General features: G+C 43.0%; 1 protein-coding gene across 1 annotated transcript in view; it reads left to right on the forward strand.

Moving 5' to 3' along the window:
* Positions 1–14,317, forward strand: part of LOC115126000 (unconventional myosin-XVI-like) — a 344,854-nt gene that overhangs the window by 69,792 nt on the left and 260,745 nt on the right. The window contains 1 exon segment of the mRNA XM_065005768.1: positions 8,263–8,388. Coding sequence (XP_064861840.1) covers positions 8,263–8,388 — 126 coding nt within the window.

The following is a 14,317-nucleotide window of genomic DNA, read 5'->3' on the forward strand; positions in this document are numbered from 1 at the left end:
TCAGGTTGTGGCAGGAAGACACATATTTGGCTGCACATTTAGGCTTTTCACCCAATAAATATTAGATTTTTTTCATCATTTTTTGTATTTTCAAATTCTTTGTATTGAATTATAATTTTGGGAAAGAGATATTCTCTTTGGTCTGAGTATTTGTCACAGTGTTAATAGGAAATGCAGCTCTGTCTCTACCTCTCCCCTGGAGCAGAGTGAGCACAGCCTGTCCTCTTTGGGCAGCCAGGTTTGTCTGTGATGACCGGTCTCTATAGCCAGACTGTCCTCTCTGGGCAGCCAGGTTTGTCTGTGATGACCAGTCTTTATAACCAGACTGTCCTCTCTGGGCAGCCAGGGTTGTCTGTGTTGTCCAGTCTTTATAACCAGACTGTCCTCTCTGGGCAGCAAGGTTTGTCTGTGATGACCAGTCTTTATAACCAGACTGTGCTCACTGAGTCTGTACCTAGTCAATGTTTTCCCCAGTATTCTATCAATCACAGTGGTCAGATAGTCTGCCACCAAGTACTGTCTGTTTAGAGCCAAATAGCATTGAAGTTTACTTAGATTTTTCGTGGTGTCTTTCCAATAGGTGATATATTTATTTTTGTTTTGTGATGATTTGGTTGGGCCAGATTTTGTGAGTGCTGTCCTGAGGCTCTATCGGCTTGGTTTGGGTTTGTGAACTGAGCCTCAGAACAGGCTGGCTGAGGGGACTCTTCTCTGGTTTCATCTCTTGACATTGTAGAGCTGTGTGATGGAATGTTTTGGGTCACTTGTTTTTAGATGGTTGTAAAATTTGACGGCTCTTTTTTCTATTCAAATCTGCTCTACGTGCGTTATTTTGAGTTTTTCTTTGCACTTGCAATACAGTCTTGCAAAACTCTGCATGAAGTATTTCATTTGGATGTTTGTCCCATTTGGTGATTTCATTATTAGAGATTGGACCCCATTCTTCACTGTCATATAGAGCAATTGGTTCTATAACCCATTGGAACATTTTGAGCCAGATTCTAATTGGAATTTCGATTTTAATGTTCCTTTTAATGACATAGAATGCTCTTCTTGCTTTGTCTCTCAGCTCATTCACAACCATGTGAAAGCTACCTGTGTTTCTGATATTTAGTCCTAGATATGTGTAGTTTTTGGTGTGTTCTAATAGAACTGTGTCCAAATACAATTTATATTTGTCATCCTTATTTCCGGACCTTTTTTTGGAATATCATTATATTTGTTTTGTTTTAGGTTAACGGTCAGAGCCCAGGTCTGACAGAACCTGTGGTTAACGGTCAGAGCCCAGGTCTGACAGAACCTGTGAAGATGATCTAGGTGCTGCTGTAACCCCTCTTTAGTGGGAGACAGCAGCACCAGGTCATCTGCGTACAGCAGACACTTGATTTCAGTGTTGTGTAGGGTGATACCAGGTGCTTCCGATTCTTATAATATTTTTGCCAATTCATTAATGTCGATGTTAAATAGTGTTGGACATATTGGGCAGCCCTGTTTCTCTCCCCGTCCCCGAGAGAAGAAGTCTGTTTGCTTGTTGCCAATTTTAACCGCACAATACCACTTTCTATTAGTTTATAATAAAGACCTTCGTGCCAAATTGAATCAAATGCTTTCTTGAAATCTACAAAACACGAGTACATTTTGCCTTTGTTTTGGTTGACTTGTTTGTCAATTAGAGTGTGGAGGGTGTAAATGTGATCTGTTGTACGATAATTTTTTAGAAATCCAATCTGCTCAGGACGTTGTGTTCGTCAAGGAAATGGTGTAGTCTGCTATTTATAATACTGCAGAGAATTTTCCCCAAGTTGCTGTTAACGCAAATTCCTCTGTAATTATTTGGGTCAAATTTGTCTCCATTTTTATAGATTGGTGTGATCAATCCCTGGTTCCAAATATCAGGGGAAAAACCTGCAGTGAGAATAATGTTGAAGAGTTTGAGTATAGCCAATTTGAATTTGTGGTCTGTATATTTGATAATTTAATTTAAAATACCATCAGCACCACAGGCCTTTTTGGGTTGGAGAGTGCATAGTTTTTCCCATAATTCTTCTTCTGTAATTGGGGTATCCACAGGATTCTGATAGTCTTTGACTGCTGATTCAAGGATTTGTAATTTTTCTTGTATATATTTTTTTGTTCTGGGTGCTTTGTTATATTGCTGTAGAAGTTTGCAAAGTGATTTCTCCACAGCCAATTCCTCATGATGAGGTTTGCATAAAGTATTCCAATTCTCCCAGAAGTGGTTTGATTCAATAGTTTCCTCAATTCCATCCAGGTGATTTCTAATGTGCTGTTCCTTTTTTGTTCTTAGGGTGTGTTTGTATTGCTTCAGTGTTTCCCCATATAGAAGGTGTAGGTTTGTTCTTAGGGTGTGTTTGTATTGCTTCAGTGTTTCCCCATATAGAAGGTGTAGGTTTGTTCTTAGGGTGTGTTTGTACTGCTTCAGTGTTTCTCCATATAGAAGGTGTAGGTTTGTTCTTAGGGTGTGTTTGTATTGCTTCAGTGTTTCCCCATATAGAAGGCCTATATTTTTGTAGTCTGGTTCTCTGTGTTGTTGATTGGATATATTTCTCAATGACTTTCTTAGATTTTTGATATCATTATCAAACCATTTTTCATTTTCTGTTATTTCTGGTTTGCTCTTATGCTTCTTTAGATTAGCCAAGGTGTCAACGTTCTAGGTGAATGGATAAGGCGGACTCAGGTGTGAGTAAAAATCTGAGCTTTACTCAAAATAAGCAATGTTCCAACAAGGATAAACATAAATATCCAGAGCAGAAAATGAAACCACTTGACAACGACAATCACGCACAAAACGACAATCACGCTCTGGAAGCCAGAGGGTTAAATAAGGAACAATGATTATGGAATGGAAAACAGGTGTGTACAATGAAGGCAAAACCAAAACGAAAATGAAATATGGATCGGTGGTGACTAGAAAGCTGGTGACGTCGACCGACAAACGTCGCACGAACAAGGAGAGGGACCAACTTCCGCAGAAGTCGTGACAGTACCCCCCTTGACGCGCGGCTCTGGGATCCGCGGACCGCTCCTCTGTGTCATAAACCTGGGACAGTGCGTCTGCCTTAACGTTCTGGGACCCTGGTCTGTAGGAAAGGGTGAAAACAAAACGGGGGGGAAACATGGCACACCTTGCCTGGAGAGGGTTCAGTCTCCTCGCCGCCCGGATGTACTCCAGATTGCGGTGGTCAGTCCAAATGAGGAAAGGGTGTCTAGTCCCCTCAAGCCAACGTCTCCACGCCTTCAGAGCCCCGACAACAGCCAACAGCTCCCGGTCCCCACATCATAGTTTCGCTCCGCCGGGCTGAGCTTCTTCGAAAAGAAAGCACAGGGGCGGAGCTTTAGTGGCGTACCCGAGCGCTGAGACAGCACAGCCCCTATCCCATCCTCAGACGGGTCCACCTCAACTATGAATGCCAAGGAGGGATCAGGATGAGCCAGCATGGGAGCCGAGGTAAACAGAGCATTCAGGTGACTAAAAGCCCTGTCCTCCCCAGCTGACCACTGCAGTCGCACCGGTCCCCCCTTCAGCAAGGAGGTAATGGGAGCTGCTACCTGACCAAAACCCTGGATAAACCTCCGGAAATAGTTGGCAAACCCTAAGAACCACTGCACCTCCTTTACCGTGGTTGGAGTCGGCCAATTACGCACCGCTGAAATGCGGTCATTCTCCATCTCCACCCCTGACGCCGAAAGGCGGTACCCTAGGAAGGAGATGGACTGTTGGAAGAACAGACATTTCTCAGCCTTGACGTACAGATCATGCTCCAACAGTTGACCAAGCACCCTGCGTACCAGGGACACATGCTTGGCGCGTGTAGCGGAGTATATTAGAATGTCATCGATATACACCACTACACCCTACCCGTGCAGGTCCCTGAAAATCTCATCTACAAAAGATTGGAAGACTGATGGAGCATTCATCAACCCGTACAGCATGACGAGGTACTCATAGTGCCCAGAAGTGGTGCTAAATGCCGTCTTCCACTCATCCCCCGCCCGGATACTCACCAGGTTGTAAGCGCTACTGAGGTCCAATTTTGTGAAGAAGCGCGCCCCTGTGCAATGACTCTGTCACCCTGGCTATGAGAGGCAGTGGGTAACTGTACTTTACCGTGATCTGATTTATACCTCGATAGTCAATACACGGACGTAAACCTACATCCTTCTTCTTCACAAAGAAGAAACTTGAGGAGGCAGGTGAAGCCGAATGTATCCCTGCCCCAGAGATTTGGTGACATATGTTTCCATAGCCGCTGTCTCCTCCTGTGACAGAGGATACACTTGACTCCTGGGAAGTGCTGCGTCTACCAGGAGATTTATCGCACAATCCCCCCGTCGATGGGGTGGTAATTGAGTTGCCTTCTTTTTACAGACGGCGAGTGCCAAATCGGCATATTCAGGGGGAATGTGCATGGTGGAGACCTGGTTTGGACTCTCCACCGTAGTTGCACCTAAGGAAACAACTACACACCTCCCTGAGCACTGACGGGACCATCCCTTGAGAGCCCTCTGTTGCCATGAAATAGTGGGGTCATGAGAGGCCAACCAGGGAAGGCCCAACACATCAGGAAACAGAGGAGAGTCGATCAGGAAGAGACTAATTCTCTCCTCATGACCCTCCTGCGTTATCATACAGAGTGGAGCTGTGACCTCCCTAATTAGCCCTAACCCCAAAGGACGACTATCTAAGGCATGTACAGGTAAGGGAACATCAACAGGAACAATACGGATCCCTAATCTAAGTGCAAAAGAATGGTCAATGAGTTCCCAGCTGCGCCTGAATCTACTAGCGCCTTATGCTGGGAACGCAGGGAAAACTCAGGAAATTCTATATACAACCACATGTGCGCAACAGGGAGCTCCTGGTGAGTTGGGTGCCTACTCACCTGGGATGATCCACCAGCGCTCCGCCTGCTACTTCGACTCCCTGGGGAACCACCCCAGCACCGACCAGCAGTGTGCCCTCTGTGGCCACAGGTGGTGCAGGGAATTGGCCCCCCTCCGGTCCCCCTCATAGCAGCACCTCGCAGCTCCATCGGCGTTGGATCGGAAGTGCTGGGGGATGTAACTGACGGACCCCGATCCGGACCTCCGCGGGAGGCCAACAGGTTATCCAGTCAGATGGATAGGTCCACCAGCTGGTCAAGGTTAAGGGTGGTGTCCCTGCAGGCTAGCTCCCTACGAACGTCCTCGTGTAAACTACACCTGTAGAGGTCGATCAGGGCCCGCTCATTCCATCCCGCGCCGGCGGCCAGAGTTCGAAAGTCCAGCGCAAAATCTTTTGCGCTCCTCATCCCCTGTCTGAGATGATACAGGTGTTCCCCCCCGCGCTCCTCATCCCCTGTCTGAGATGATAAAAGCGTTCCCCCGCCGCGCTCCTCATCCCCTGTCTGAGATGATACAAGTCTTCCCCCGCCGCGCTCCTCATCCCCTGTCTGAGATTATACAAATGTTCCCCCGCCGCGCTCCTCATCCCCTGTCTGAGATGATACAAGTGTTCCCCCGCCGCGCTCCTCATCCCCTGTCTGAGATGATACAAGTGTTCCCCCACCACGCTCCTCATCCCCTGTCTGAGATGATACAGGTGTTCCCCCGCCGCGCTCCTCATCCCCTGTCTGAGATGATACAAGTGTTCCCCCGCCGCGCTCCTCATCCCCTGTCTGAGATGATACAAGTGTTCCCCCGCCGCGCTCCTCATCCCCTGTCTGAGATGATGCAAGTGTTCCCCCGCCGCGCTCCTCATCCCCTGTCTGAGATGATACAAGTGTTCCCCCGCCGCGCTCCTCATCCCCTGTCTGAGATGATACAAGCGTTCCCCCGCCGCGCTCCTCATCCCCTGTCTGAGATGATACAAGCGTTCCCCCGCCGCGCTCCTCATCCCCTGTCTGAGATGATACAAGCGTTCCCCCGCCTCGCGGTGAAATCCTCCTAATTGTCCAACGTCGGTCCTTCCCTTCCCCAGATGGCGTTGGCCCATTCCAGTGCTTTACCAGCCAGACAGGAGATGAGGGCGCTCACTCTCTCGCGTCCCAAAGGGGCTGGCTGAACAGTTGCCAGGTAGAGCTCCAGCTGGAGTAGGAACCCCTGGTACCCGGCAGCCGTTCTGTCATACGCCCCCGGGAGCAAGAGCTGAATCCTACTGGATCCTGGTGAAGGAGGGGTGGACATCGGTGTAGGTTGTTGTGGGAGCTGTGGTGATGATGATGGGGTTGCCGGAAAACCCCCTCTCTCCCATCGTTCCATGGTTTGTAGCACGTGATCCATGGCTGTACCAAGACTGTAACATAGTCGCGTGCTGCTGGACGCGCTCCTCCACAGGTAGATGAGGGCTGGGTGCACCTGCTGACTCCATAGTTGTGGTGCGTGATTCTGTCAATGTTCTAGGTGACTGGATAAGGCGGAGTCAGGCGCAGAACACAGGTATGAGTAAAAATCTGAGCTTTACTCAAAATATGCAACGTTCCAACAAGGATAAACATAAATATCCAGAGCACAAAATGAAACCAGTTGACAATGACAATCACGCACAAAACAAAAGAGGAAGCCAGGGGGTTAACCTGTCTAGGACTGTGGTTCCTCCCCCAAGTTTATGTTCCAAACGGCCAAATGTACACCTTCATTGCTGAAGGAGAATGTTAAGGTTAAAGTTGTCCAGGAGAGATTGTATTTTTTGGCTACTAATTGCTTTTTGGTAGATGTCTGTACTGTTTGCACTCCATCTATAGGCCTGTTTAGTCCCATGTAATTTATTGGGCCGTGATGCTTCATGGTTGGGCTCTACTCTTCTCAGATACACTGTGATTTTACTGTGGTCTGAGAGAGGTGTTAGTGGGTTAGTGGTCACTCTCTCTCTGTCACTCTCAATCTCTCTGTCTCTTTCTCTCTTGTTAACATTTGCAAAGCAAGTGAAGTAGATAATTAATAAAAGTGAAATAAACAATAAAAATAAAAAAATTTTTTTTTTAAGGTATTTAATAGCAATAGCAAGGTTATGCTCACTGAGTCTGTACATAGTCAAAGCTTTCCTTAAGTTTAGGTCAGTCACAGTAGTCAGGTATTCTGCCAATGTGTACTCTCTGTTTAGGGCCAAATAGCATTCTAGTTTGGTCTGTTTTTTTGTTAGTTCTTTCCAATATCTTTTTGTTTTCTCATGACTTGGTTAGGTCTAATTGTGTTGCTGTCCTGGGGCTCTGTGGGGTCTGGTTGTGTTTGCGAACAGAGCCCCAGGGCCAGCTTGCTTAGGGGACTCTTCTCCAGGTTCATCTCCTGTAGGTGATGGCTTAGTTATGGAAGGTTTGGGAATCGCTTCCTTTTAGGTGGTTCTAGAATTTTTCTGGATTTTGATAATTAGCGGGTATCGGCCTAATTCTGCTCTGCATGCATTGTTTGGTGATTTACTTTGTTCACGAGGATATTTTTGCAGAATTCTGCATGCAGTCTCAATTTGGTGTTTGGCCCATTTTGTGAATTATTGGTTGGTGAGTTGACCCCAGACCTCAGTCTTTCGATCTCTGTCTCTCTCTCTCTCTCTCTCTCTCTAGCTCTCTGTCTCTCAATTCAATTTCAATGTAAGGGCTTTATTAGCATGGGAAACATTGGTTAACATTGCCAAAGCAAGTGAACTAGATAATAAACAAAAGTGAAATAAAAAATGAAAATGTACAGCAAACATTACACTCAAAAAAGTTCCAAAATAATAAAGACATTACAAATGACATGTTATGTGCAAATAGTTGAAGTACAAAAGGGATATTGGTTCTATTTAGAATGGTGTTTGTTCTTCAGTGGTTGACCTTTTCTTGTGGCAACAGGTCACTAATCTTGCTGCTGTGACGACACACTGTGGTAGTTCACCCATTGGGGAGTTTATCAAAATTGGATTTGTTTTTTGAATTCTTTGTGTATCTGTGCAATCTGAGGTAAATATGTGAATCAAATATGGTCATACATTTGGCACGAGGTTAGGAAGTGCAGCTCAGTTCTCTCTCTCTCTCTCTCTCTCTCTCTCTCTCTCTCTCTCTCTCTCTCTCTCTCTCTCTCTCTCTCTTTCTCTCTCTCTCAATTCAATTCAAGGGGCTTTACTCTCTCTCTCTCTCGCTCTCCCTTTATCACACTCTCTTAGTCTATATTGATTTATGAATACAGAGGGTTTGTCTGTGTAATGTGTTTATTTAACCATCTCTCTCCTTCTCTCTATCACTCTCTCCTTCTCTCTCTATCACTCTATCCTTCTCTCTCTAGCTCCACATAGCGTGTGCTAGCGGCTACAGAGAGGTGGTGTCTGTGCTGCTGGAGCACGGGGTGGACCCTCAGCCCTCCGACAACAGCTATTGGACACCTCTCCACCTGGCTGCCAAATATGGACAGGTACTGACTGTCATGGCACTGTACATTCACCTATCCACTCCTGTCAGATCCATGGAGGTGAACAAGAATTTGATTAGTGAATTAACACATTTCTAAAATGATATTCAGCCTTAATCTTGTATGGGAAGGTGGAATGTTTAACAATTGGCTAGGAATCAATCATTTTTAATGAACAGTTTATAAATCAGTATTTGGGTGGATAGTTTATAGACGGCTATTGTCTGGCTAGTTTATAGACTGCTATTGTCTGGCTAGTTTATAGACTGCTATTGTCTGGCTAGTTTATAGACCGCTATTGTCTGGCTAGTTTATAGACTGCTATTGTCTGGCTAGTTTATAGACCGCTATTGTCTGGCTAGTTTATAGACCGCTTTTGTCTGGCTAGTTTATAGACCGCTATTGTCTGGCTAGTTTATAGACCGCTATTGTCTGGCTAGTTTATAGACTGCTATTGTCTGGTTAGTTTATAGACTGCTATTGTCTTGCTAGTTTATAGACTGCTATTGTCTGGCTAGTTTATAGACTGCTATTGTCTGGCTAGTTTATAGACGGCTATTGTCTGGCTAGTTTATAGACCGCTATTGTCTGGCTAGTTTATAGACTGCTATTGTCTGGCTAGTTTATAGAAGGCTATTGTCTGGCTAGTTTTTAGACTGCTATGGTCTGGCTAGTTTATAGACCGCTATTGTCTGGCTAGTTTATAGACGGCTATTGTCTGGCTAGTTTATAGACTGCTATTGTCTGGTTAGTTTATAGACTGCTATTGTCTGGTTAGTTTATAGACTGCTATTGTCTGGCTAGTTTATAGACCGCTATTGTCTGGCTAGTTTATAGACCGCTATTGTCTGGCTAGTTTATAGACCGCTATTGTCTGGCTAGTTTATAGACGGGTATTGTCTGGCTAGTTTATAGGAGGCTATTGTCTGGCTAGTTTTTAGACTGCTATTGTCTGGCTAGTTTATAGACTGCTATTGTCTGGCTAGTTTATAGACTGCTATTGTCTGGCTAGTTTATAGACTGCTATTGTCTGGCTAGTTTTTAGACTGCTATTGTCTGGCTAGTTTATAGACCGCTATTGTCTGGCTAGTTTATAGACTGCTATTGTCTGGCTAGTTTATAGACGGCTATTGTCTGTCTAGTTTTTAGACTGCTATTTTCTGGCTAGTTTATAGACGGCTATTGTCTGGCTAGTTTATAGACTGCTATTGTCTGGCTAGTTTATAGACGGCTATTGTCTGGCTAGTTTATAGACTGCTATTGTCTGGTTCGTTTATAGAGGGCTATTGTCTGGCTAGTTTATAGACTGCTATTGTCTGGCTAGTTTATAGACAGCTATTGTCTGGCTAGTTTATAGACCGCTATTGTCTGGCTAGTTTATAGACTGCTATTGTCTGGCTAGTTTAGTAGTATAGACTACTGGATAGTTTATAGACCAGTATTGACTACTGGATAGTTTATAGACCAGTATTGACTACTGGATAGTTTATAGACCAGTATTGACTACTGGATAGTTTATAGACCAGTATTGACTACTGGATAGTTTATAGACCAGTATTGACTACTGGATAGTTTATAGACCAGTATTGACTACTGGATAGTTTATAGACCAGTATTGACTACTGGATTTATAGACCAGTTTGATAGACCAGTATTGACTACTGGATAGTGGATAGACCAGAATTGACTACTGGATAGTTTATAGACTGCTATTGTCTGTCTAGTTTATAGACTGCTATTGTCTGGCTAGTTTATAGACGGCTATTGTCTGGCTAGTTTTTAGACTGCTATTGTCTGGCTAGTTTATAGACCGCTATTGTCTGGCTAGTTTATAGACTGCTATTGTCTGGCTAGTTTATAGACGGCTATTGTCTGGCTAGTTTTTAGACTGCTATTGTCTGGCTAGTTTATAGACCGCTATTGTCTGGCTAGTTTATAGACTGCTATTGTCTGGCTAGTTTATAGACCGCTATTGTCTGGCTAGTTTATAGAGGGCTATTGTCTGGCTAGTTTATAGACTGCTATTGTCTGGCTAGTTTTTAGACTGCTATTGTCTGGCTAGTTTATAGACTGCTATTGTCTGGCTAGTTTATAGACTGCTATTGTCTGGCTAGTTTATAGACGGCTATTGTCTGTCTAGTTTTTAGACTGCTATTTTCTGGCTAGTTTATAGACTGCTATTGTCTGGCTAGTTTATAGACTGCTATTGTCTGGCTAGTTTATAGACTGCTATTGTCTGGTTAGTTTATAGAGGGCTATTGTCTGGCTAGTTTATAGACTGCTATTGTCTGGCTAGTTTATAGACTGCTATTGTCTGGCTAGTTTATAGACTGCTATTGTCTGGTTAGTTTATAGAGGGCTATTGTCTGGCTAGTTTATAGACTGCTATTGTCTGGCTAGTTTATAGACTGCTATTGTCTGGCTAGTTTATAGACGGCTATTGTCTGGCTAGTTTATAGACTGCTATTGTCTGGTTCGTTTATAGAGGGCTATTGTCTGGCTAGTTTATAGACTGCTATTGTCTGGCTAGTTTATAGACAGCTATTGTCTGGCTAGTTTATAGACTGCTATTGTCTGGCTAGTTTAGTAGTATAGACTACTGGATAGTTTATAGACCAGTATTGACTACTGGATAGTTTATAGACCAGTATTGACTACTGGATAGTTTATAGACCAGTATTGACTACTGGATAGTTTATAGACCAGTATTGACTACTGGATAGTTTATAGACCAGTATTGACTACTGGATAGTTTATAGACCAGTATTGACTACTGGATAGTTTATAGACCAGTATTGACTACTGGATAGTTTATGGACCAGTATTGACTACTGGATAGTTTATAGACCAGTATTGACTACTGGATAGTTTATAGACCAGTATTGACTACTGGATAGTTTATAGACCAGTATTGACTACTGGATAGTTTATAGACCAGTATTGACTACTGGATAGTTTATAGACCAGTATTGACTACTGGATGGACCAGTATTGACTACTGGATAGTTTATAGACCAGTATTGACTACTGGATAGTTTATAGACCAGTATTGACTACTGGATAGTTTATAGACCAGTATTGACTACTGGATAGTGGATAGACCAGTATTGACTACTGGATAGTTTATAGACCAGTATTGACTACTGGATAGTGGATAGACCAGTATTGACTACTGGATAGTTTATAGACCAGTATTGACTACTGGATAGTTTATAGACCAGTATTGACTACTGGATAGTTTATAGACCAGTATAGACTACTGGATAGTTTATAGACCAGTATTGACTACTGGATAGTTTATAGACCAGTATTGACTACTGGATAGTTTATAGACCAGTATTGACTACTGGATAGTGGATAGACCAGTATTGACTACTGGATAGTTTATAGACCAGTATTGACTACTGGATAGTTTATAGACCAGTATTGACTACTGGATAGTTTATAGACCAGTATTGACTACTGGATAGTTTATAGACCAGTATTGACTACTGGATAGTTTATAGACCAGTATTGACTACTGGATCGTTTATAGACCAGTATTGACTACTGGATAGTGGATAGACCAGAATTGACTACTGGATAGTTTATAGACGGCTATTGTCTGTCTAGTTTATAGACGGCTATTGTCTGGCTAGTTTATAGACGGCTATTGTCTGGCTAGTTTTTAGACTGCTATTGTCTGGCTAGTTTATAGACCGCTATTGTCTGGCTAGTTTATAGACCGCTATTGTCTGGCTAGTTTATAGACGGCTATTGTCTGGCTAGTTTTTAGACTGCTATTGTCTGGCTAGTTTAAAGACCGCTATTGTCTGGCTAGTTTTTAGACTGCTATTGTCTGGCTAGTTTATAGACCGCTATTGTCTGGCTAGTTTATAGACTGCTATTGTCTGGCTAGTTTATAGACGGCTATTGTCTGGCTAGTTTTTAGACTGCTATTGTCTGGCTAGTTTATAGACTGCTATTGTCTGGCTAGTTTATAGACCGCTATTGTCTGGCTAGTTTATAGAGGGCTATTGTCTGGCTAGTTTATAGACTGCTATTGTCTGGCTAGTTTTTAGACTGCTATTGTCTGGCTAGTTTATAGACTGCTATTGTCTGGCTAGTTTATAGACTCCTATTGTCTGGCTAGTTTATAGACGGCTATTGTCTGTCTAGTTTTTAGACTGCTATTTTCTGGCTAGTTTATAGACGGCTATTGTCTGGCTAGTTTATAGACTGCTATTGTCTGGCTAGTTTATAGACTGCTATTGTCTGGTTAGTTTATAGAGGGCTATTGTCTGGCTAGTTTATAGACTGCTATTGTCTGGCTAGTTTATAGACTGCTATTGTCTGGCTAGTTTATAGACTGCTATTGTCTGGTTAGTTTATAGAGGGCTATTGTCTGGCTAGTTTATAGACTGCTATTGTCTGGCTAGTTTATAGACTGCTATTGTCTGGCTAGTTTATAGACGGCTATTGTCTGGCTAGTTTATAGACTGCTATTGTCTGGTTCGTTTATAGAGGGCTATTGTCTGGCTAGTTTATAGACTGCTATTGTCTGGCTAGTTTATAGACAGCTATTGTCTGGCTAGTTTATAGACTGCTATTGTCTGGCTAGTTTAGTAGTATAGACTACTGGATAGTTTATAGACCAGTATTGACTACTGGATAGTTTATAGACCAGTATTGACTACTGGATAGTTTATAGACCAGTATTGACTACTGGATAGTTTATGGACCAGTATTGACTACTGGATAGTTTATGGACCAGTATTGACTACTGGATAGTTTATAGACCAGTATTGACTACTGGATAGTGGATAGACCGGTATTGACTACTGGATAGTTTATAGACCAGTATTGACTACTGGATAGTGGATAGACCAGTATTGACTACTGGATAGTTTATAGACCAGTATTGACTACTGGATAGTGGATAGACCAGTATTGACTACTGGATAGTTTATAGACCAGTATTGACTACTGGATAGTTTATAGACCACTATTGACTACTGGATAGTTTATAGACCAGTATAGACTACTGGATAGTTTATAGACCAGTATTGACTACTGGATAGTTTATAGACCAGTATTGACTACTGGATAGTTTATAGACCAGTATTGACTACTGGATAGTGGATAGACCAGTATTGACTACTGGATAGTTTATAGACCAGTATTGACTACTGGATAGTTTATAGACCAGTATTGACTACTGGATAGTTTATAGACCAGTATTGACTACTGGATAGTTTATAGACCAGTATTGACTACTGGATAGTTTATAGACCAGTATTGACTACTGGATCGTTTATAGACCAGTATTGACTACTGGATAGTGGATAGACCAGAATTGACTACTGGATAGTTTATAGACGGCTATTGTCTGTCTAGTTTATAGACGGCTATTGTCTGGCTAGTTTATAGACGGCTATTGTCTGGCTAGTTTTTAGACTGCTATTGTCTGGCTAGTTTATAGACCGCTATTGTCTGGCTAGTTTATAGACTGCTATTGTCTGGCTAGTTTATAGACGGCTATTGTCTGGCTAGTTTTTAGACTGCTATTGTCTGGCTAGTTTATAGACCGCTATTGTCTGGCTAGTTTATAGACTGCTATTGTCTGGCTAGTTTATAGACCGCTATTGTCTGGCTAGTTTATAGAGGGCTATTGTCTGGCTAGTTTATAGACTGCTATTGTCTGGCTAGTTTTTAGACTGCTATTGTCTGGCTAGTTTATAGACTGCTATTGTCTGGCTAGTTTATAGACTGCTATTGTCTGGCTAGTTTATAGACGGCTATTGTCTGTCTAGTTTTTAGACTGCTATTTTCTGGCTAGTTTATAGACGGCTATTGTCTGGCTAGTTTATAGACTGCTATTGTCTGGCTAGTTTATAGACTGCTATTGTCTGGTTAGTTTATAGAGGGCTATTGTCTGGCTAGTTTATAGACT

Source organism: Oncorhynchus nerka, linkage group LG3 (genome assembly GCF_034236695.1).
Source record: "Oncorhynchus nerka isolate Pitt River linkage group LG3, Oner_Uvic_2.0, whole genome shotgun sequence".
Taxonomy (NCBI): Eukaryota; Metazoa; Chordata; class Actinopteri; order Salmoniformes; family Salmonidae; genus Oncorhynchus; species Oncorhynchus nerka.